Source organism: Ascaphus truei, chromosome 9, assembly GCF_040206685.1.
Source record: "Ascaphus truei isolate aAscTru1 chromosome 9, aAscTru1.hap1, whole genome shotgun sequence".
NCBI lineage: Eukaryota > Metazoa > Chordata > Amphibia > Anura > Ascaphidae > Ascaphus > Ascaphus truei.
The window spans coordinates 26,006,232-26,030,130 of record NC_134491.1 but is presented as its reverse complement, the minus strand read 5'-3'; the positions used below and the strand labels follow the sequence as shown (position 1 = coordinate 26,030,130).

The following is a 23,899-nucleotide window of genomic DNA, read 5'->3' as shown; positions in this document are numbered from 1 at the left end:
ACAGGGATAGAGCCTGGCCCCTCTAGGTTCAGCACAGGTAATATGGAGCTTGAAACCCTTATGACTGGCACAGGGAGCCTGGCACCTCTAGGACTGTCTCTCTCCCCTGTCTGTGTCCTCCTATTTCTGTCCCCTCGGTTCCTTCTCTCTGTCCCTCTGTGCTCAGCACAGCTTCTCCCAGTAGTGTCACTGTGCAGGATTCTGAGAATTAGGCAGAGGGGGGGAGGAGGGGGTGTCTGTGTTTTGTGTTGTGTCTGATGTGGAGGGTGTGTCTGGGTGTGTACATGTGTGACAGCTCGACTGTGTGTGCGTGTGTGTGTCTGGGTGTGTTTGTGTAACGCTGCGTGCGTCCAGGTCTGTGTGACACAGCGTGGTTGTGACACCCTCCTGTTACATAATGCAGGTGCCCTGTCCTGAAGAGCTAACACTCTAATTATGTGTAGATGTGCCACAACTACAGTATGTGTTATTGGGTGTGCTGCAGGGCGTGCTAATGACACCAAGTGCAGCCACCTCTGGGGTGGGATCCTGACACCAGTGCAGCCACCTATGCAGCCATCAGAATCAGCCCCTCTAGCCACGAAAGGATTAAGTCTTGCCAGGGGGCGGGGCTGGAAGTTCAGCATCACTGTAGTCAGCATTGAGGTGTGTCTGGCAGATGCAGGGACGCCTTCCCAGACCTGTACAGACTTCGCTTTCCAGAGAGGTGTCAGAACAGGAGCAACGCTCGCGGGGTAGAGAAGGGCACAGGATCCATTTTTTATTTCCTGGGATATTTTTACGCCAGCCGTACCATCACATATATATAGAGATACATATATCTATATATATACACACAGTTTTTGCCATGTTGGCTTCACCATCCCATATAAAAACCGCACTGCAATCGGAGGTCATCAAGTTGCAGAATGAGTCGTCGCTGGCGGTGCCATCAGACAATTACCTGCGCAGTGGAGTATCTGGGGACCAGCGGGTGAAGGAGCAGGTGATGATGACGGTTCGGAGGCAGAAGCCGAAGAACTCACAATCTTCCACAATGGGATACGGGAACAGAGGTAAGAAGGTGACGGGGGTGACCCGGCCGTGGAGAGAGGGGACAGGCGGGGGGCACAGTGACACGAGCGCAGGAGGAGTGACGACAAAGAGACAGACACAGACCGGTTACTGTGATAGACAGGACATGCAGTGCTGTAATGTGGGGTCTCACTTTAGCCCTTCAGTCCCAGAAACCCTAACATATCGCTGTCACCCCTCTGGCACTGAATGGTGGTGATATATTTCAGAATGAAACGTCCCGGAGGTTTATGCCGTGTCCTGACATCCACCCCCCCTCTCCCTGCTAACACTATCTCCTGTGCTCCCCTCTTCCTTTATTAACACTGCACCCTGAGCACTCTCTTCCTCTGCTATCACTGCTATGTAACACACATACTAACACACAGGGACTCGCGGTAAAACTCTAACACACCAGCGCTCACATACACAATTACACACATACTGACAAACACAGACACAGTGGCACAATGAAATACACTGACACATACACAGGATAACATACACACGCAAACACAATGACACACACAGATACAGACACAAATAGTGAAACATGGGATATGACACACAGTGACACACACAGTGACACACACACACAGTGACGCACACACACACACAGTGACGCACACAGATATAGACATACAGAGACACAGAAATAGACATACAGATAGTGACACATAGTCACATGGAGCTGCCCCCTCTACTACTACACACACACACACACACATTTTTTTCATTCCTCTCTCTTTCACACTCACCCCTTCTCTCCTCCCACCAGCTCTAGGCCCTTCTCCCTTTGACTTATCACTTCCCCCACTCCTCGCTGTCCAGTCAGCCTAATGGCAGTGATGGGGTTAATAAAGAGTGGAGTGGCAGGGGCTTTCTGGCAATGAATGGATTCATTGTTTATATAGATATATATATACATGTACAGTATACACACCCACACACGTATATCCTTGTATGTATCGCTCTACACCAGTGTTTTTCAACAGGGGTTCCTAGGAACCCTTGGGTTCCCCGGGCATCCCTAAAGGGTTCCCTACACTTTCAGCTCATTTGAAAATTGTACATAATACAGAAGAATTACAATGCAGCTGATCTCGGACGCGCTATTAGAGAGGGTTGGGGTTCCTTACAATGCAGCTGATCTCAGACACGCTATTAGAGAGGGTTGGGGTTCTTTACAATGTAGCTGATCTCAGACGCGCTATTAGAGAGGGTTGGGGTTCCTTACAATGCAGCTGATCTCAGACACACTATTAGAGACACTTGTAGGGTTGCTACAGTAGGTGTCCAATATTGAACCGGACTGTCCTCTATTTGGACACTCTGTTCAGTAAAAAAATAGTGGTAATGCTGGGCATGTATGTGTCTGTTATTGCCTCTCTGGATATAGTGACCTGACCGGCTTGGGGGCCCACGGGATGACTGGCTTGGGGGCCCACAGGATTTCCCTGAGCAGGGAGAGAGCATGACTGTTGCTAGGGGTCTGAACAGCTTCCTCCATCTTGATTGGCTGCATTACAGCAGCAGCCAATCTGGAAGAGGTATCAGGACCCTGGGGGTGGGGCCAAGGAGAGGATGAAACAGCATGGAGCAGAGACAGGAGAGAGGTGTGTGTCGAGCGCATCGCACCTTCCACCATGGTGTCCAGTATTTTTGGAGAAGCCACCTGGTAATACTATTAGAGAGGGTTGGGGTTCCTTACTATGCAGCGGATCTCAGACGCGCTATTCGAGATGGTTGGGGTTCCGGAGAATTTCACCCATATAATTATAGGGTTCCTTAACCAAGAACTTATACAAAATACTGCTCTGCACAGTAAGATATTACATTGGTAAATAATGGAGATAATGATGTAGTTTATAGGTGTGTGTGTGTGTGTGTGTTGCCACCGCCGACCTCACAATCTAAGATGTATCTGTACACTTGTATACAGCGTATCACACAGCCTCAAGCCCCCAAATCTCACGGTTCTCCATACCACTTTGCTAACACTGTATCCTGTTCTCCCCTTTCTCTCTGCTAACACTGCACCCTGTGCTCCTCTCTCTCTACTAACACTGCACCCTGTGCTCCTCTCTCTCGCTACTAATACTGCATCCTGTTCTCCTCTCTCTCTGCTAACACTGCACCCTGTGCTCCTCTCTCTCTACTAACACTGCATCCTGTGCTCTCCTCTCTACTAATACTGCATCCTGTTCTCCCCTCTCTCTATGCTAACACTGCATCCTGTGCTCTCCTCTCTCTCTCTACTAATACTGCATCCTGTTCTCCCCTCTCTCTATGCTAACACTGCACCCTGTGCTCCTCTCTCTCTACTAATACTGCATCCTGTTCTCCCCTCTCTCTCTGCTAACTCTGTATCCTGTTCTCCCCTCTCTCTCTGCTAACACTGTATCCTGTTCTCCCCTCTCTCTCTGCTAACACTGCACCCTGTGCTCCTCTCTCTCTCTACTAATACTGCATCCCACTCTCCCATCTCTCACTGCTAACACTGCATCCTGTGCTCTCCTCTCCCTCTGCCAACACTGCGTCCTACGCCCCCATTTCTCTTTGCTAACACTGCACCCTGTGCTCCTAGCTCTCTCCGCTAACACTGCCCCCCGCGCTTCCCGCGCGGGACCCTCACCCTGCACTCCCCTCTCCCAGGCACTGCAGATCTCTGGCAGTGAGAGATAGCTCAGTCTCTCTTCTCCCTGTTGCAGGCTCAATGTATGACAGCCAGGCAGATAATTACAACATGAACCGCAGCAGCACCGGGAATCACTACGCTAAATACCAGAGCGGCGGCATGTGGGGGTATCAGGTGAGGACTTTTGCAGCTGGTACAGGGGGACACAGAGCTTGGCACCCCTAGGGCTGGCACAAGAGCCTGGCACTTTTAGAGCTGGCAAAGTTACACAGAGCCTGGCACCTCCAGGGCTGGCACAGGGACACAGAGCCGGGCACCCCTACGACTAGTACAAGGATACATACCCTGGCACCTCTAGGGCTAGTACATGGATACAGAGGTTGGCATCTTTAGGGCAGACACAGCCTGGCCCATCTAGGGGGGCAGCAGGGATACAAAGCATGGCACCTCTAGGGCTGACAGAGGGATGTAAAGCCTGGTATCTCTAGGACTGGTACCTGGTGTCTGCATTTCCTGAACATTGGGAGGGACCGGACACAGCCTAATATATTATACGGGGTGTCCTCAAAGGCAGGATATGCAGGGAGAGGGGCATTGATGCACAGCAATGCTCTGCAGACATGTATACACTGCTATGCAGACAGATGCATGGTGACTTATTCTATGTGAGCCGAAGCAGCTGATTGGGCCATTTTCAGACGAAATTCCAATTTGGCACAAATAGAATCAGCCCCATAATGTCCTTCATACAGATGCACTGCCGTACATCCAGATATACACTGCTCTACATCCAGATATACACTGCTCTACATCCAGATATACACTGCTCTACATCCAGATATACACTGCTCTACATCCATATACACACTGCTCTACATCCAGATATACACTGCTCTACATCCAGATATACACTGCTCTACATCCAGATATACACTGCTCTACATCCAGATATACACTGCTCTACATCCAGATATACACTGCTCTACATCCAGATACACACTGCTCTACATCCAGATACACACTGCTCTACATCCAGATACACACTGCTCTACATCCAGATATACACTGCTCTACATCAGATATACACTGCTCTACATCCAGATATACACTGCTCTACATCCAGATACACACTGCTCTACATCCAGATATACACTGCTCTACATCCAGATACACACTGCTCTACATCCAGATACACACTGCTCTACATCCAGATACACACTGCTCTACATCCAGATACACACTGCTCTACATCCAGATACACACTGCTCTACATCCAGATACACACTGCTCTACATCCAGATACACACTGCTCTACATCCAGATACACACTGCTCTACATCCAGATATACACTGCTCTACATCCAAATACACACTGCTCTACATCCAGATACACACTGCTCTACATCCAGATACACACTGCTCTACATCCAGATACACACTGCTCTACATCCAGATACACACTGCTCTACATCCAGATACACACTGCTATACATCCAGATATACACTGCTCTACATCCAGATATACACTGCTCTACATCCAAATACACACTGCTCTACATCCAGATACACACTGCTCTACATCCAGATATACACTGCTCTACATCCAGATACACACTGCTCTACATCCAGATACACACTGCTCTACATCCAGATACACACTGCTCTACATCCAGATATACACTGCTCTACATCCATATATACACTGCTCTACATCCAAATACACACTGCTCTACATCCAGATACACACTGCTCTACATCCAGATATACACTGCTCTACATCCAGATACACACTGCTCTACATCCAGATACACACTGCTCTACATCCAGATACACACTGCTCTACATCCAGATATACACTGCTCTACATCCATATATACACTGCTCTACATCCATATACACACTGCTCTACATCCAGATACACACTGCTCTACATCCAGATATACACTGCTCTACATCCAGATATACACTGCTCTACATCCAGATATACACTGCTCTACATCCAGATATACACTGCTCTACATCCAGATATACACTGCTCTACATCCAGATATACACTGCTCTACATCCAGATATACACTGCTCTACATCAAGATATACACTGCTCTACATCCAGATATACACTGCTCTACATCCAGATATACACTGCTCTACATCCAGAAATACACTGCTCTACATCCAGATATACACAGCCCAACATCCAGATATACACTGCTCTACATCCAGATATACACTGCTCTACATCCAGATACACACTGCTCTACATCCAGATACACACTGCTCTACATCCAGATACACACTGCTCTACATCCAGATACACACTGCTCTACATCCAGATATACACAGCCCAACATCCAGATATACACTGCTCTACATCCAGATATACACTGCTCTACATCCAGATATACACAGCCCAACATCCAGATATACACTGCTCTACATCCAGATATACACTGCTCTAAATCCAGATATACACTGCTCTACATCCAGCTATACACTGCTCTACATCCAGATACACACTGCTCTACGTCCAGATATACACAGCCCAACATCCAGATATACACTGCTCGACATCCAGATATACACTGCTCTACATCCAGATATACGCTGCTCTACATCCAGATATACGCTGCTCTACATCCAGATATACGCTGCTCTACATCCAGATATACACTGCTCTAAATCCAGATATACACTGCTCTACATCCAGCTATACACTGCTCTACATCCAGATACACACTGCTCTACGTCCAGATATACACAGCCCAACATCCAGATATACACTGCTCGACATCCAGATATACACTGCTCTACATCCAGATATACGCTGCTCTACATCCAGATATACGCTGCTCTACATCCAGATATACGCTGCTCTACATCCAGATATACACTGCTCTACATCCAGATATACACAGCCCAACATCCAGATATATACTGCTCTACATCCAGATATACACTGCTCTATATCCATATACACTGCTCTACATCCAGATATACACTGCTCTACAGTACATCCAGATATACACTGCTCTACATCCAGATACACACTGCTCTACATGCAGATATACACGGCTCTACATCCAGATATACACTGCTCTACATCCATATATACACTGCTCTACATCCATATACACACTGCTCTACATCCAGATACACACTGCTCTACATGCAGATATACACTGCTCTACATGCAGATATACACTGCTCTACATCCAGATATACACTGCTCTGCATCCAGATATACACTGCTCTACATCCATATATACACTGCCCTGCATCCATATATACACTGCTCTTTATCCAGTTATACACTGCTCTACATCCAGATATACAGTGCTCTATATACAGATATACACTGCTCTATATACAGATATATACTGCTCTATATACAGATATACACTGCTCTATATACAAATACACACTGCTCTACATCCAGATACACACTGCTCTACATCCAGATATACACTGCTCTACATCCAGATATACACTGCTCTACATCCAGATATACACTGCTCTACATCCAGATATACACTGCTCTGCATCCAGATATACACTGCTCTACATCCAGATATACACTGCTCTACATCCAGATATACACTGCTCTACATCCAGATATACACTGCTCTACATCCAGATATACACTGCTCTACATCCAGATATACACTGCTCTACATCCAGATATACACTGCTCTACATCCAGATATACACTGCTCTGCATCCAGATATACACTGCTCTACATCCAGATATACACAGCCCAACATCCAGATATATACTGCTCTACATCCAGATATACACTGCTCTATATCCATATACACTGCTCTACATCCAGATATACACTGCTCTACATCCAGATACACACTGCTCTACATGCAGATATACACGGCTCTACATCCAGATATACACTGCTCTACATCCATATATACACTGCTCTACATCCATATACACACTGCTCTACATCCAGATACACACTGCTCTACATGCAGATATACACTGCTCTACATGCAGATATACACTGCTCTACATCCAGATATACACTGCTCTACATCCATATATACACTGCCCTGCATCCATATATACACTGCTCTTTATCCAGTTATACACTGCTCTACATCCAGATATACAGTGCTCTACATACAGATTTTCGCTGCTCTACATCCAGATATACTGCTCTACATGCAGATATACACTGCTCTATATACAGATATACACTGCTCTATATACAGATATATACTGCTCTATATACAGATATACACTGCTCTATATACAAATATACACTGCTCTACATACAGATATACTCTACACTGCATCCAGATATACACTGCTCTACATCCATATATACACTAATCTACATACAGATATATACTGCTCTACATCCAGATATTCGCTGCTCTACATCCAGATATACACTGCTCTACATTCGTATATACACTGCTCTATGTCCAAATATACACTGCTCTATATACAGATATATACTGCTCTATATACAGATATACACTGCTCTATATACAAATATACACTGCTCTACATACAGATATACTCTACACTGCATCCAGATATACACTGCTCTACATCCATATATACACTCATCTACATACAGATATATACTGCTCTACATACAAATATTCGCTGCTCTACATCCATATATACACTGCCCTACATTCGTATATACACTGCTCTATGTCTAGATATACACAGCTCTACATCCAGATATACACTGCTCTTCATCCAGATATACACTGCTCTACATCCATTTAAACACAGCTCTACATCCAGATATGCACTGCTGTACATCCAGATATGCACTACTGTACATCCAGATATGCACTGCTGTACATCCAGATATACACTGCTCTACATACAGATATACACTGCTCTATATACAGATATACACTGCTCGACATACACTGCTCTATATAAAGATATACACTGCTCTACATACAGATATACACTGCTCTATATCCATATATACACTGCTCTACATCCAGATATACACTGCTCTGCATCCAGATATACGCTGCTCTGCATCCAGATATACACTGCTCTACATCCAGATATACACTGCTCTACATCCAGATATACACTGCTCTATATCCAGATGTACACTGCTCTACATACAGATATACACTGCTCTACATCCAGATATACACTGCTCTATATCCAGATGTACACTGCTCTACATACAGATATACACAGCTCTATATACAAATATGCACTACTCTACATCGAGATATACACTGCTCTATATCCAGATATACACTGCTCTATATCCAGATATACACTGATCTAAATACAGATATACACTGCTCTACATACAGATAGACACTGCTCTACATACAGTCATACATTGCTCTACAGAAAGATAGATATACACTGGTCTGAGCACAAATATACCCTGCACACAGATATGATCATGCTCTGCCTTATATGCTCTGCAACCCGACACATAATGTTCTGCATACAATAGCTATTGCTCTGCAGACAGATACATAATGCTCTTCCTACAGATATACTCTGCAGACAGATACACACTTCTTAGTCATATATTTCTATGTATACGCACATGCACTCACATTGCTCTGCACATATATATCTTTCAGCACACAGATATACACTGCTTCCTTCTCATATATTTATTGTTATGTATTGTTATGCACACACACAACACTGAGGGAGATAATGCTGGGCACAGGTAATTATGTACCAGAGGTTTCCTTGTAATGTCCCTGCTAAAAATAATAATTATCCATGCTAATTGTTATCTTAGTAACGAGATGACACATTACTGGCTGCACATTATGTAATACATGTAATACTTGTTTGTATATATGTGTGTGTGTATATATCTATATACAGTATTTATTTCGAAATAGCTAGAGTCAGGCACTCCTAAAAAGTAGAAACCAAGGTGGCACGGATGGAAAGTGTGTGTGGATATATATATATATATATATATAATGTGTGTGTGTGTGTGTGTACCGTATATACCGTGTGTATGTGTGTATATATATATATATATATATATATATATATATATATATATATAACACACAGACTACCGCATGCACACTAACAAGAATGCTGATACCCAGAAAAACTGGCAGATACTGATAGTCTACCAGAAGCCAGCGGTGCTCCAGGGAGAACGATCATAGGAAAACAACAACAAAAGAATCCCGCGCGGAGCACACGGGTGTATCAAGAAAAATATAACAAAGTTTATTGATGTAAAGAAACAGGGGAGAAAGTGTCAAAAGAAGCAGGGAGGGGGATCCTCGCTATCACCTCAGGGGACAAAAATGTAAGTGCATAAACAAACACAAATAAGGAACTGGGACAAATGTCTAGTTCATGGAAAAGATAAGTAACCAGAATAACTGTGTAAAAAATACACCTATTACAGCCGATCCTAGTAACAATATATCTGGACAATTTGCTTTGCAGCAACCAAGCCTACATTGGCATTTGATTAGGAAGTTGTATCACCATCTTGTTGTCTGGATTTCAGCATCTGGAATTATTCCTATTTGCTTGGCTCCAGTGCATGCCTGGGAGCATTCACACATTGTATCTTTGGCCCATTGACATGTATGCTCTGCCGGTCTGCTCCCACATCACTCTGATACAGTGGGATATATTGTTACTAGGATCGGCTGTAATAGGTGTATTTTTTACACAGTTATTCTGGTTACTTATCTCTTCCATGAACTAGACATTTGTCCCAGTTCTTTATTTGTGTTTGTTTATGCACTTACATTTTTGTCCCCTGAGGTGATAGCGAGGATCCCCCTCCCTGCTTCTTTTGACACTTTCTCCCCTGTTTCTTTACATCAATAAACTTTGTTATATTTTTCTTGATAAACCCGTGTGCTCCTCAAGGGATTCTTTTGTTGTTGTTTTCGTGTATATATATATATGTCCCGATGAAGGGGTCCTGTGATAGCTCCGAAACGTTTGAAACCAGTGGACATGGATTAAATACCCTTTTTTTCCATCTATCTGTAGTGCTGTGTCTCCTTCTTTGGTCTTATATTTTTTGTGATGTATCATATATATATATATCAAATTAAAAGATCACTTGTGAGCACATTCACATGTCACAGGCTGCGGCCACGCTAGAGCTGATCGTGCTGACCACGCGGTGCTTGCCAAGGTTAGTTTCGGCAAGTGAAATTGTCCCGTCCCCGCTCACGTGGTGCGCAGGCACGGACGCTCACCCACACTTGACGCTTGTATAAACAAAAAAAAAAGAGATTTTCAACTGCGCTCAACTTACCCGCAAAGCCCCCCCACCCTAGCGAAATAGCGCGGACACCCGGCGCTCATGCTTGGAGAGCTGGTGACGTCATCACTCTCAAGCATGCGTGCGGTCAGCGCTAGCATGGCCACAGCCTTAAACAGGTCTGCAACCCTGCCTTTCACCATTATCACCTGGCATACAATGCTTCTACTGCAGCAAGGGATTCTGGGAAATGACATGCAAATGAGCACACCGTGTTTCCCAGAATCCCTTACTGCAGTGGAAGCACTGTATGCTAGGTGATAATGGTGAAAGGCAGGGTTGCAGACCTGTCTAAGACATGTGAATATGCTCACAAGTGATATTTTCTAGTATCTAAGAAAGAAGTGCAACAGAGAGATACGTCTTGGTGCCGTATATTTATTAATGTGGAAACAAGCACATAAGTAAAAAGAATAAAAAGGCTCACAATGTACAGTAACTAATGAGGATAATGCGTATCTGTGGATAGAGCTCTGTGAGGCTCAAAGTGAGCAGAGATCCTGTGGGGTTCCACCCTCGTGGGCCCTGGTATGCAAGTGGGACTGATGTACGCTGAAGCTCACTGCCCGTATGATCTTCCTCCGGTGTCTTGAAGCTTCAAAACGTGAGGGGAAATCCCTCTTAGGAGCGCAAGGTGACTGGTTGGGGTCTGCGAAGCTCCACGTCAAACCACTATATGCAATAGTAGGTCTATTGAATGCAGGGGAACCTCCGTTCAGTCCAGTAGTGAGTAACCTCACAGAGAGCAGTGTGTAGCCATCCAACGCGTTTTGTGATGCTTCAGTGCTGTCTCCTTCTTTGGTCTACACACACACAAAGAACATACATTACCCAAACCAAGCCATGGTCCTCTGTGCAGGACCGAAACGGTGTCGCTCGTGTTGAACTTATTTATACTCTTTTTGCTCAATTAATTACCGTGTGCTGTATCATCATTTCCCCTTGCCTTGGTTTGGATAATGTATGTTCTCTATTATTGCTATACGTGCACATGGGCTTTTTGTATTTTCCCATTTAAGGAGCGCTGCTGTTAGTTGTAATTATATATATATATATATATATATATATATATATATGTGTGTGTGTGTGTGTGTATGCGTGTACATATGTGTTTGTGTATATATATTACGAAATACTGAGCATCATTATACAGCACAGCGTGTTCATTATCAGTGTATAGAGTACAGACATACTATACTCAGTATCATTATACAGCATAGCATATTCATTATCAGTGTATAGATGCTCGGTATCATTATACAGCGGGGTATGCTCATTATCAGTGTATAGAGTACAGACATACTATACTCAGTATCATTATACAGCATAGCATATTCATTATCAGTGTATAGATGCTCGGTATCATTATACAGCGGGGTATGCTCATTATCAGTGTATAGATGCTCGGTATCATTATACAGCGGGGTATGCTCATTATCAGTGTATAGATGCTCGGTATCATTATACAGCGGGGTATGCTCATTATCAGTGTATAGATACTCTCTATCATTATGCAGCGCAGCACATTTGTATGCAATGTGTATTCTTGTTGTACAGTACCCTGGAGGTATTAAGGGTGGGGTATGTTGATACTCCCTGTTTTCTTTGTAGCTGTTTTTTTCGCCTATTTTTGCCACAGTTTCCACAGTAACAGACTGGGGGGGGGGGGGGGGAAGAAGGGCCACCCACGCCTGGGGCCCCTGGGCTCCACCCTCACTGCTAATTAACCCCATAACTGCCAAGTATTAAAAAGAGGGAGAGGAAAGCGTAAGGTGCAGTGCGAACACAGGGAGGGGGAAGCGCAGGGTGCAGTGTGAGCCTAGGGAGAGGGGAGCGCAGGGTGCAGTGTGAACACAGGGAGGGGGAAGCGCAGGGTGCAGTGTGAGCGTAGGGAGAGGGGAGCGCAGGGTGCAGTGCGCATAGGGAGAGGGGAGCACAGGGTGCAGTGCGCATAGGGAGAGGGGAGCGCAGGGTACAGTGTGAGCATAGGGAGGGGAGCGCAGGGTACAGTGTGAGCATAGGGAGAGGGGAGCGCAGGGTGCAGTGTGAACACAGGGAGGGGGAAGCGCAGGGTGCAGTGTGAGCATAGGGAGAGGGGAGCACAGGGTACAGTGTTAGCGGGGGGAAGAGGGAGAAGCGCAGGGTGCAGTGCTAGCAAAGGCAGCAGGGTGTAAGGCTGCGGCAAGGCAGGGAGCGAGTGCACTGGCGCTCATGCGCGGTGACGTCACGCTCCCTGCTCGGCCGGGAGATTTGTGGCCGGCTAGGCGTGCGGGGGGGGGGGGGTATTGGCGATTCGGGGGGCGCGGCCATGACGTCACGGAGCTGGTTCGCGCTCACTGGGCGAACCTCTCACGTGATGCGCGAGAGACAGATTCAAATTTGCTTGCTTCGGCAAGCAGGTAAGCGCCGCGCATGCGCAGGCGCTCGCTCACGCTGGCCACACGCATTGCTGCAATGTGTTTCATCACGCCCAGCGTGAGCGTGAGCGCCTGCTCAGCGTCACCCTGGCCGAGGCCTTATGTGAGCTGATGGGGAGGGGAGCACAGAATGCAGTCTTAGCAGTGGGGGGGGGGGCTGTATGCTTTATTTCACCCCAAAATAAATCACCCCAATTTAGTGCAATGGGGCCAGCAATGTTTAGGGGCCCTTAGACTGAAGCGGTTACCTGAGACCCCACATTACAGTGCTACATGTCTTGTCTGTCACTGTCCCTTTTTTCTGTCCCCTCCCCGTATCGCTGTTCTCGTGTTTGTGTCGCTGTCCCTTTTTTCTGTCCCCTCCCCGTATCGCTGTTCCCCTGTGTTTGTGTCACTGTCCCTTTTTTCTGTCCCCTCCCCGTATCGCTGTTCCCCTGTGTTTGTGTCACTGTCCCTTTTTTCTGTCCCTTCTCCGTATCGCTGTTCCCGGGTTTGTGTCGCTGTCCCTTTTTTCTGTCCCCTCCCCGTATCGCTGTTCCCGGGTTTGTGTCGCTGTCCCTTTTTTCTGTCCCCTCCCCGTATCGCTGTTCTCGTGTTTGTGTCGCTGTCCCTTTTTTCTGTCCCCTCCCCGTATTGCTGTTCCCCTGTGTTTGTGTCGCTGTTCCCCTGTCTCTGTCTCGCTGGCTCTGTTCTCTTATGATATCTGCACTCTCAGTTGTCATGTTAAACAGTCAGGAATTTCTCCCAACCTGTTTTTGAAGCTGTTTCTTCCCCTCAAGGGATTTCTGCTACATAGTGTCTCATTCAGAGGAGAGACCTTAATAGGTTCGATATTAGGGAAATCCTGAAGCCCAAGTTCTATAGAGTTTTTCTTCTACTCAGTTTTCATTGAAGCCCCCCCCCCATATTTTTTATAAAGCTCAAATCCCTATAGAAATCACTTTATCTATAGCCTCAATTATTATAGAAATCCTCTTTATTACCTTTATAGCCCAAGTAGCTGTTTTTAAAAATCCCCTTCACTTCCCCTATAGCTTTAGCCTATATAGAAATACCATGTACTTCCCCTATAACCCTGGTCCCTATAGAAATACTATGTAATTTCCCTATAGGCTCAGTCCCTACAGAGATCCCCTTTACTTTTCCTGTAGCCACATTCCCTATAGAAGTCCCCTTTACTTCCTCTAAAGACACAGCCCCCATAAAACCCCTTTATTACCCAGTCCCTTTCAACATCCCCTTTAATTCCCTTATAGCCCCAGTCCTTATATAAATACATTTTGCTTCCCTTGTAGCTTCAGTTCCTATAGAAATCGCTTTACTTCCCCTATAGCCACAATTCCTATTGAATACCCTTTACTTCACCTATAATAACTCAAGCCCCCATAGAAACCATATTTCCTCCCCCTATGGCATCATTCCCTATTTCAATACCTTTTACATTCCCTGCTGCCCCACTCCATGTATAAATCCCCTTTACTTCCCCTATAGTTCCAGTCCCTACAGAACGCATCTTCGCCTTCTCTATTGTCTTAGTCCATAAAGAAATACCCCATAGAAATAATCTTTAATCCCTGTCCAGCCGCAGTTCCTATAGAAATACTGTTACTTACTCTATAGCCTCAACCCAATATATAAATTCCCTTTCACTTACCCAGCAGCCCTGTCCCTATATAAATAATCTTTACGTCCCCTATATAGCTCCAGTTCCTATAGAAATTCCCTTTATTTCTCCTAAAGCCCCAGTGTGTGTAAAATCTGTTTTACTTTCCCCTTTTTCTCTTAAAAAAGAACCCTTTAAGGTTGTGTAAATTCTGTACCCTATAATTTAATTTACTCTAATTTTGGGTCCGCTAAAAAGTGTAACAACGTACACCTAATCTGCTTCACCCTAATATCAGACTTCCCCATCAAACACTCCCGTGGTTTCCAACCCCAGAGGAATATCAGCGGAGAATAATTTTTGTGGAATTCTTAAATATGGCTGATGTCATGAATCCCATATAACTCTAAGGAGAGGAGCTGTACGTGTACAGGGGGGCTTTAGACTGAGGGAGATGGGGGATTTATCATTCTAATATATAGGCAGAGTATTGATCAGCGACATATCTTATTAACCATGATAATAAACGGGCAAAGTGTTGATAATTGACAGATGCGGTTGATACATAGGTCAAGAGAGAGAGAATATATAAAAGTAATCAGAGAATGACTGGTGCGTCTGTGTCACCTATAACGAGGCGTCAATATTTTTATTAGGATATTCCGCCCGTTTTAACAGCCCATGTGTAATTTGTGTCCCCACGCCTCAGCCTTTTATCCTTGTGTGTCACTTTTTTAATCGTAACGACAATAAACCTCATCCACAAAACATGACATCAGCAGGATTGTTAATAGCATAAGATAGCAGCGTTGGAGGGGAGAGAAAAAGCAGAGGGGATGCAGACGGGTACGGGAACAGAGACAGGGGAAAGTGACAGAGCTAGGGGACAGTGGCAGTAGGAAGCAGGAGAGGGGTCAATATGTCTATACATCTATATTCAATGTGCATATATAGTAGCTTTTATTCTATGCCCCATTTGTACAACAACACTTGTAGAGGGTCTGCGTCTCAGTTTATAGGACGGAGCCCTTATCCTATATCCCATGTATACGCCAGGAGCCAGTCTCTGTCTCCTTGCTCTGTAACACCCATGCTTGTCCCACCCAGAATCTTTTGCTCCCTCTCTCTCTCAGCAACCGAGCTTTACGAGGTCGCTGGCTGTGCATCCCAACGCCTAACAGGGCGTGTTTGGGAGGAAGACAATAACGCCCCACAGCGCAGAGGACATAAAAACACCCTCTGCTTGTGCCAGTTAACCCCTTATCTTACCCTCTGGTGTAAAATTAGTTTTATCAAGTTAATTAGGAATCTTTAATAATCTATGTGTGTGTGTGTGTGTGTGTGTGTGTGTGTGTGTGTGTGTGTGTGTGTGTGTGTGTGTGTGTGTGTGTGTGTGTGTATGTATGTATGTGTGTATATGCGTGTATATATGTGTGTATGTATGTATGTATGTATGTATGTATGTCTTTATTTATATAGCACCATTAATGTACATCGCGCTTCACAGCAGTAATACACATGATAATCATATAAATTCATCATCTTTATTATTAGTTATTACATTTCCCCTAATTACACTAGCGCATTCATTATTCTGATTTGTTCTAAATTATAATATTGTAGGATTGTGGTTAATATATCATTAGTTCTAATTATTATTACATGTAGAATATTATTAGGGAACACAATACTGTTGAGTAGGTGGCTCTGTATGTACCAAGAACTGTATACAGTGGGACTTTTCTAGGATCTGTGCCTCCATGTGTTTGAGGGACCCTCTTTTTCGCTCGCTACCCCACTATATATTTCTTATTATCGTTTATATGTGTGAAGCACCAACATATTCCGCCGCGCGGTACAGTGGGAGGGTACAGAGAAACATCAATTACATAAACAGAATGGCATTCATATAAGGACAAACACGCGCCAGCAGATACAGAAGGGAATGAGGGCCCTGTGCCTGAGAGCGTACAGGGGGTAACAGGCAATGTTGAAACAAAAGGTAAAGTGACTGTTCATTGTGCGATGGAGTGTGCCTCAGGGTATGGTCCAGCCGCACAGCTGGTCCCATTAAGGTTTGGGGGTGTGTATGTAGAGTGTTAGGCCTCGGGCATGGTCTGCTCTTATGCGCTGACCCGTGCTGAGGCGCGCTGCTGCTCGGCACTGAGCCCCTGCAGCCGCAATGAGAGCGGCTTTAGCAGGGGCTCGCGCACGCGTGCGGAAGCGTAAGTCTTAGCAAAATTTTAAATTCAAGCGCTCAAGGGAGCGCAGAGCTGGTCACGTGAGCGGTTCGCCCAATGAGGGCGAACCAGCTCCGTGACATCACAGAGCCCCCCCCCCCACCGACACGCCACCGGACGGCGCGCGGTCTAAGGCCAGGGAAAGCACCCGCTTTCCCTCAGCCTCAGCGCGCCTCCGCACGGCTGCTGCAACCCTGGACACAGCCTTAGATAGCGTGGAGTTTCATCCAGCCGTACAGCTGGTACCAATGGGACAGGGGGGGGGGGTGAGGAGGGGGTGGATGTTAGGAGTATGCCAGAGAGGCTTCCTTAAGAAGGGGAGTTTTCAGAAAGTTTTTAGCTGTCTGAAAGCTGGGGGAGAGTGATGGTGCGTGGTGGGGAATTCCAGAGAGAGGGTGCAGCACAGGAGAGGGCGGGGGTGAGAGGCGGTAATATGGCAGGAGGACAGGCGGATGTCGTGGGCAGAACGGAGGGGGCGCTTAGTTATATATTTAGGGACCAGGGCTGAGATGCAAGGGGGGCAGCATCGTCGCGAGCTTTGTAAGTCAGAGCTAGGGTTTTATATGTAACTCTAGAGGATATGGGAATCAAGTGTAGGGATTTGTATAGCGGAGCAGCAGAAGTGGAGCGGTCAGCGAGGTAGGCGAGTCTGGCAGCAGCATTTGGGATGGATTGAAGTTGGGACAGGCAGACGAGGGGAGTGCCAGCTGGGAGAAGGCTGGACAGGACAAGCGAGTGAGTTAGGATTTGAGTTGTGTCACGAGTGAGAAAATGGCATATCCTAGCAATGTTTCGGAGGCGGCAGGACATAGTGAGGGCTTGAATGTGAGGAATGAAGAAGAGGGCGGAGTGGAGTATGACCCCTAGGCAGAGTGTTTGGTATGTTGATGAGATTGTGGTATTACTGACTCTGAGGGAGAGCTTGGGTTGTGGTATTACTGACAGTGAGGGAGAGTTTGGGTGTTGGTGCAATGGGAAAGATGATTAATTCTGTTTAGACATGCTAAGGTTCAGATATACAGGAGGAAATTGTGGATGGACAGTTGGTGACACTGCAACTATACACATAGCTAAACTCTGTTCCAACGTCATACAAGGAGAGAGAATGATTTTCTAAACTTCAAGCATTAATTAAAGCATTGGTAGAATTAGGGAAGCTGAAACAAGGCGAAAAGATAATGCTTTCCTAGGCTACAACTATGGACAGATGGGAATGAGACCGAGCAAGCTCACCCAGCTGTTGCAACTTGAAATGAAGGATGTACTAATGAGCCCTGACCAGTGGATCTAGGCAGCAGAAGAATACAGTAGATACATTGATTTGATTTGCTGAAGAAAGCAGTTTAATGCATATTCTAAGCCAATACATTAATTAACCACCAGATGGCAATACAACATTAGAAACAAATGACAGCGCCATCCATGAAGATAGCGCTTTCCAGCACTAATACATGTGACAAAATAATAGGAGACATAATAGGAATAGTCGCTTCAGACATAAAAGGAAACATTAGGAAGAGGAGTCCTTGGACCCAAGAGCTTACAATCCAACACTGTTATTGCCTTTATATATATATATATATATAAGTTATGGTGGGCAAAAAAAGTGACAAAAAAACCTCCACCGTAAAGCATATAGCATTTGCATGTCATTTTCCAGAATCCCTTGCTGCAGTGGAAGCACTGTGTGCTAGGTGATAATTGTGAAAAGCGGGTTGCAGACCTGTCTAAGACATGCGAATGAGCATACAGTAATATTTCCATGTGATATATATATATATTTAAATGTGTGTGTGTGTGTGTATATATTATCCCTCTTCCTCCCTCCCTTTCTCTGCCTCCATCTCTTCCCTCTCTTTCTCGGGGCACATGTTATTACCATAATATATATATATAACTCCTTGATAAAGGCCTGTCTAGCCCAAAAACGCGTGGGCGATTTTTTCCTGTCCTGTCCTTCATGTTTTTCGTTTTTTCATGTAGTACAATAAAAGTTTATTTTTTATTTTTGTAACCAACCTGGTGAGTTGATGGGTGCTTTTTTCCTGGATGTGCCTGTCTGAACCAATCTTCCTCCTACTCATGTCCCATCAAGGCAGGTCTCCCGGGAAAATAGATCCACATCTAAAGTTCCACTGCTCACAGGAACAGGTCCCAGAGTATACTCAGATATCGCTGGCTCCCAGAATAAACAGTCCACATGCGAAGAGACCCAACGCGTTTCGTCGTGTCATAGCACTGCGATTTCATCAGTGGGGATGGTATGGTGGGGCTGATAGCCCTTATATAGTCCACAGCTCAATTAGATACTTAATAGAACATGTATTTAACCTCTAATGGGTAAGAATTATTAGGCTGCTAAAACAAGGCTTGCATAAACAAACAAAGACATGACACGTGCTTGATAACATACAGAGAGAAAATCGATCGAATTATAATGCAATACAGCAATCTTAAGAGTATTCTTACTCTACCTGTGCCATGTTGTCATTTTCAAATTAAAGTTATTTTTAATTTAGTCTTTAATTGTAGCCCCGTATTTTTCTGCCGCTGTGCTCCGTTTCTTCTCACTGGATTTCCAGCAATCTTCATGTAATTCTAATGGAGACAATTGATGTCAACGATAATAAAGTAAAAAAACAAAACGAAAGGGAGGGGGGAGAGGGGAAGAAAAGGGGGAAAAAAGAAACCGGGAGATAGGACAATGCCAAGGACAAAAACAGGAAAGGGATTGACACCCAGACCTCAAGCACTCAAATGAGCGTACTGGTATCAAGACACTCATTGAACCCCCCAGGAGAGAGAGTCCCCAGGGTAAAGATCCAGTACGTCTCCCTGAGGCATAACCTCCTGAACCTATCTCCACCCAAAATGGAAGGGGGGTGTGTTCAAGCCCCAGGATAGATGGAGATGCTGGGTCCTTAGTATGTCTGACTGCAAAGTGTCTAGATAAACTGTGTGCTTGATGACCACGAATGACATTCTGTCTGTGTTACAAGAATCTCGTGCTTGAGGCACGAATCGTGCGGCCCACATATTGTGGGCCGAAGGAACATGAGATCATATATATGACGTATGGTAGCAGACAGTTTATGACACCTTTAACCTCGTGCTGAATTATTGGAAAATTCTGAAAAAGAATGTTCAACAACTAGATGGTTGCAAGTCAGACATCGGCCTCAACTGCAAGTATAGTTGCCATGAGGTAAACTCTCACCAACAATGCCTTCCCTATCAATGGTCAACAACCAACTAGGTGCCACAATATTTTTGATATTCCTTGCTCGTCTATAGGTAACAGGCACCATAGGGGGTAGGGTAGGACCCAACACTGGATCACTAAGGAGAATGTTCCAATGTTTTTTGAGAACATTTTTAATCGAGGATGCTGCCTGATTGGATTTGGAAATAAACCAGGGAACATTGGCCTTGATAGAATCCGGTTGATTCCAAACCTTACTAGTTGACTCGATTCCTACTCGACTCGATCTATTGACCATCTACTTTTAGAATTGTCCAGCAAAACTTCTCTGTTAGATTACTTAGCTTCGTCAAAGGCTTAAGGACCATTTCCTTGTTGAAACCCTTGTCAATGAATTTATCAATCAAGAAGTGACCCTGTTTAACAAAATCCTGCTGCGAGGTACAATTACTACTGATCCGGAAATTTGAAATGATGGTTACTAGAAGCGTGTAAATAACTATTTACCGCAACTTCTTTAAAGTGTGTTTTTGTATGGACTCTGGAGTCACCCTGGCAGGAGAATAGTTCCAGATCAAGAAATGTAATTTGAACAGGATGTATGACATTGGTGAACTTTAATCCCATGTCATTCTGATCAAATGCAAATAGGATCGCAGATAACTCCTGCTCTTCGCCATCCCAAATCAAAATAATATCATTCATGAAAAACCATAGAACACCAGGCCCGCCCCAAGACTATAGTGAATGTGATGCTGTCTTGTGCTCTGGTATAATGCTGACACAGTCTTATCAGTGTGTATATTGTGCCGTGTGTGAGAGAGATGATCTTAGTGGAGTGCTGTCAAGCTGTCAGGGTCTCCTAGACATCCTGTTCCCAGCCATAGTTCTTTTCTCTGTCCACCGGGTGCGCTGCTGTTTTCTGTCTGCTCTGGGGTTCCTCTGTCTATCTCCTCTTGTTGCTCCTGTCCTCTGTCCTTATAGTTTCCTGCGTCCTGTTCCTCCCTTGCCTTTGTTTTGTGTCCAGACTCCCATGCCCATGCTTCTGCCCAGTTCTGTTCTGTATTAAGTCTGGTACTTATTAAAGGCCCTTGCCTATGATCTGGCTTGTTCCCGTTTGTTCCCTGATCTCAGTCCGTGCTCCCTGGTCTCAGTTCCTGCTCCCCTGCCCTGCTCCTGCTTTCCTGTTGCCGACCCCTGCCTGGACCCCGACTGTCCTTCTTGCTGCCTGCCATCGAACCCTGCTTGTGACCCCGACGATCCTGCTTGCTGCCTGCCACTGAACCCTGCTTGTGACCCGACGATCCTGCTTGTTGCCTGCCACCGAACCCTGCTTGTGACCCCAACAATCCTTGCCTGCTCCCCGCTTTTCCGGCCTCTGCGGTCCTACCCGCTCCAGGAGTCCCCCTTGACACAAGCATAAGAACGGGGACCCATAGGCATAAAAGGGCTATGCCTTACCTCTATCGCTGGTCCCTTCAGTCCTCTAGTTTTTCTGCAGGCAGGTGAACCTTGATGGCTGCGCCGGTCCCGGCGGTCCTCGCAGTAGCATGCAGACAACACAGCAGTATTCAAGGTCCCATAGACTCCCTTGTGGCACGCTTGCTAAATCTCAGAAGATTATGACAGAAAAAAAGAAAAAGGCATCTGGAGCGGCAGCGGAGAAACCGGCCAAAGTAAATATAAGAATACAAAGTCAGAGTTGATGGCTTTATTGGTGTAGACAAATAGAACAGGCAAAAACAATATCCTCCCTCTATGCGTTTCACGCCACAAGGGCACTTCGTTTAGACTCTGACTTTGGATTCGTATACTTTTGCCGGTTTCTCCGCTGCCGCTCTGGGTGCCTTTTTCTTTTTTTCTTCTTTTTTTCCGCCCCAAGCCTAGCATTGGCCCACACATGTAGGTCCTCCCACAACCCAATGTACAGTATAGGTTTGCATAGCTCGGGGCGAACCTGGTTCCCATGACCGTTCCACAAACCTGTAAATAAAATGTATCTTTAAACAAAAAATAATTATGTTCCAAAACAAATAACATGCTCGAAAGAAGAAATTCTCTATGTGTGGAATGTATGGTGAGATCTTTCTCTAGAAAGTACCTAACTGTCTGTAGGCCCCTGCGATACTTAATACAAGTGTATAATGATGTAGCAAAAATAAAGAGTACAAAATGATTGTATTCCGAAGGAAATTCACTTAATTGCACACCACTAGTTAAGATATAACCTTTATTAAATTACTTAAAACATATATTACCGAGTGTGTATATAACGATGTTAAAAAGAAATTAAATCGAATAACAAAAGCACCAGAGTAACCCAGAGATAGGAACTTTTCCACTGTATCTCGCATGTGGAATCAATGACATGCAACGTGTCTCTCGGATAAACTGTGAGCTGGATGACAAAAGGATGTAGAAAAAAATCTACATACTTAGACACGCTGGACATCATTGGCTCCACCCCAGACACACTGGGCCGTCCTGGAGGATTGGTCAAGTTCTTGTGTCCTTGGGTAGGTAGTAAAATATACGTATCCTAGGGTGCTCTATGTACAGGAATTATAGAGAGAACGGGAATGAGCACTGCAGATATAGGGACTAGGCTGGCAGCAGTTAAAAAATTATTTATTAGACATAACAGCTAAAATCTAAAAACAGCAGTGGAATCCTCTGACGCGTTTCCCGCCTCTGGGGCGCTTTATCAAAGAGTGATTCATGTCCGGCACACAACTGTATAAGTAGTATCCTCCCCATGGACAGGTGTAACCCTCACCGCCTTTAATTCACCTGATCTGTGAGAATCAGGTGCAACTAGATAAAAAAAAACTGGCCAATGAGCATCCCCTAACCCACCGGAGGCAATCCTATTCATAAGCATACATAAAGAAACATAAACATATAATAAACATAATTAAACATTGTAGCGTTTCTTTCTCAATGGACCCTGCTGTCTAATTGTAGCAACAAAGCACTTAGAATCAATGTATCACAAATGTAAGCTATAACAAATATATTTGTATGTGTGGCTAGAGATAAAACAAGCCACAATCCAGCAGTTAGAGAAAATAACCTGATACCATAACCACACTAATATTAAAAACCGAACTGAGCAAGACATGTATAACACAAACAAGAACAGTACATATAGCATTTATAGCATCTAAGGTTACATTTGGGAAGGAGGAGACTCCATAGGAGAACTTAACTGAGATCATTGTAGATGGGCCCCTTATTTGACCCCCAAATCTGAAAGAGTCTGTAAATCTTGCAGTGGTTCCCCATCCCCAAGGAGGGAGGCCAATGCCTGCACACAGATCTCTTCTTGGGTGTTGAAGATGGGGCCAGCTTTATCACGAAGATCTTTACGTGAAAAGTGTCTCCTAAGATCTTGTGAATTTGTTTAGGTCTATAAAGAGATCAAATATTTCGGGTTTGCTAACCGATGAAAAAGAGAGGCCCTTGG

The 23,899-nt window shown here is 45.0% G+C and overlaps 1 protein-coding gene across 3 annotated transcripts in view; it reads left to right on the top strand.

The window, feature by feature from the left end:
* The first annotated feature begins 651 nt into the window (after positions 1–651).
* The window catches only part of PKP1 (plakophilin 1), a 40,883-nt gene continuing 17,635 nt past the window's right edge, over positions 652–23,899 (top strand). For 2 of the 3 annotated variants that reach the window (XR_012803823.1, XM_075613964.1), the window contains exons 1-2: positions 652–1,055; positions 3,765–3,865. Coding sequence is in view for 2 of the 3 variants with exons in the window: in XM_075613964.1 (XP_075470079.1) it covers positions 659–1,055; positions 3,765–3,865 (498 nt within the window). In the remaining variant the exon portion in view is untranslated. Of the gene's footprint in view, positions 1,056–2,622; positions 2,732–3,764; positions 3,866–23,899 lie in introns of those variants that run through there. The other variant, XM_075613965.1, reaches the window with a different exon arrangement.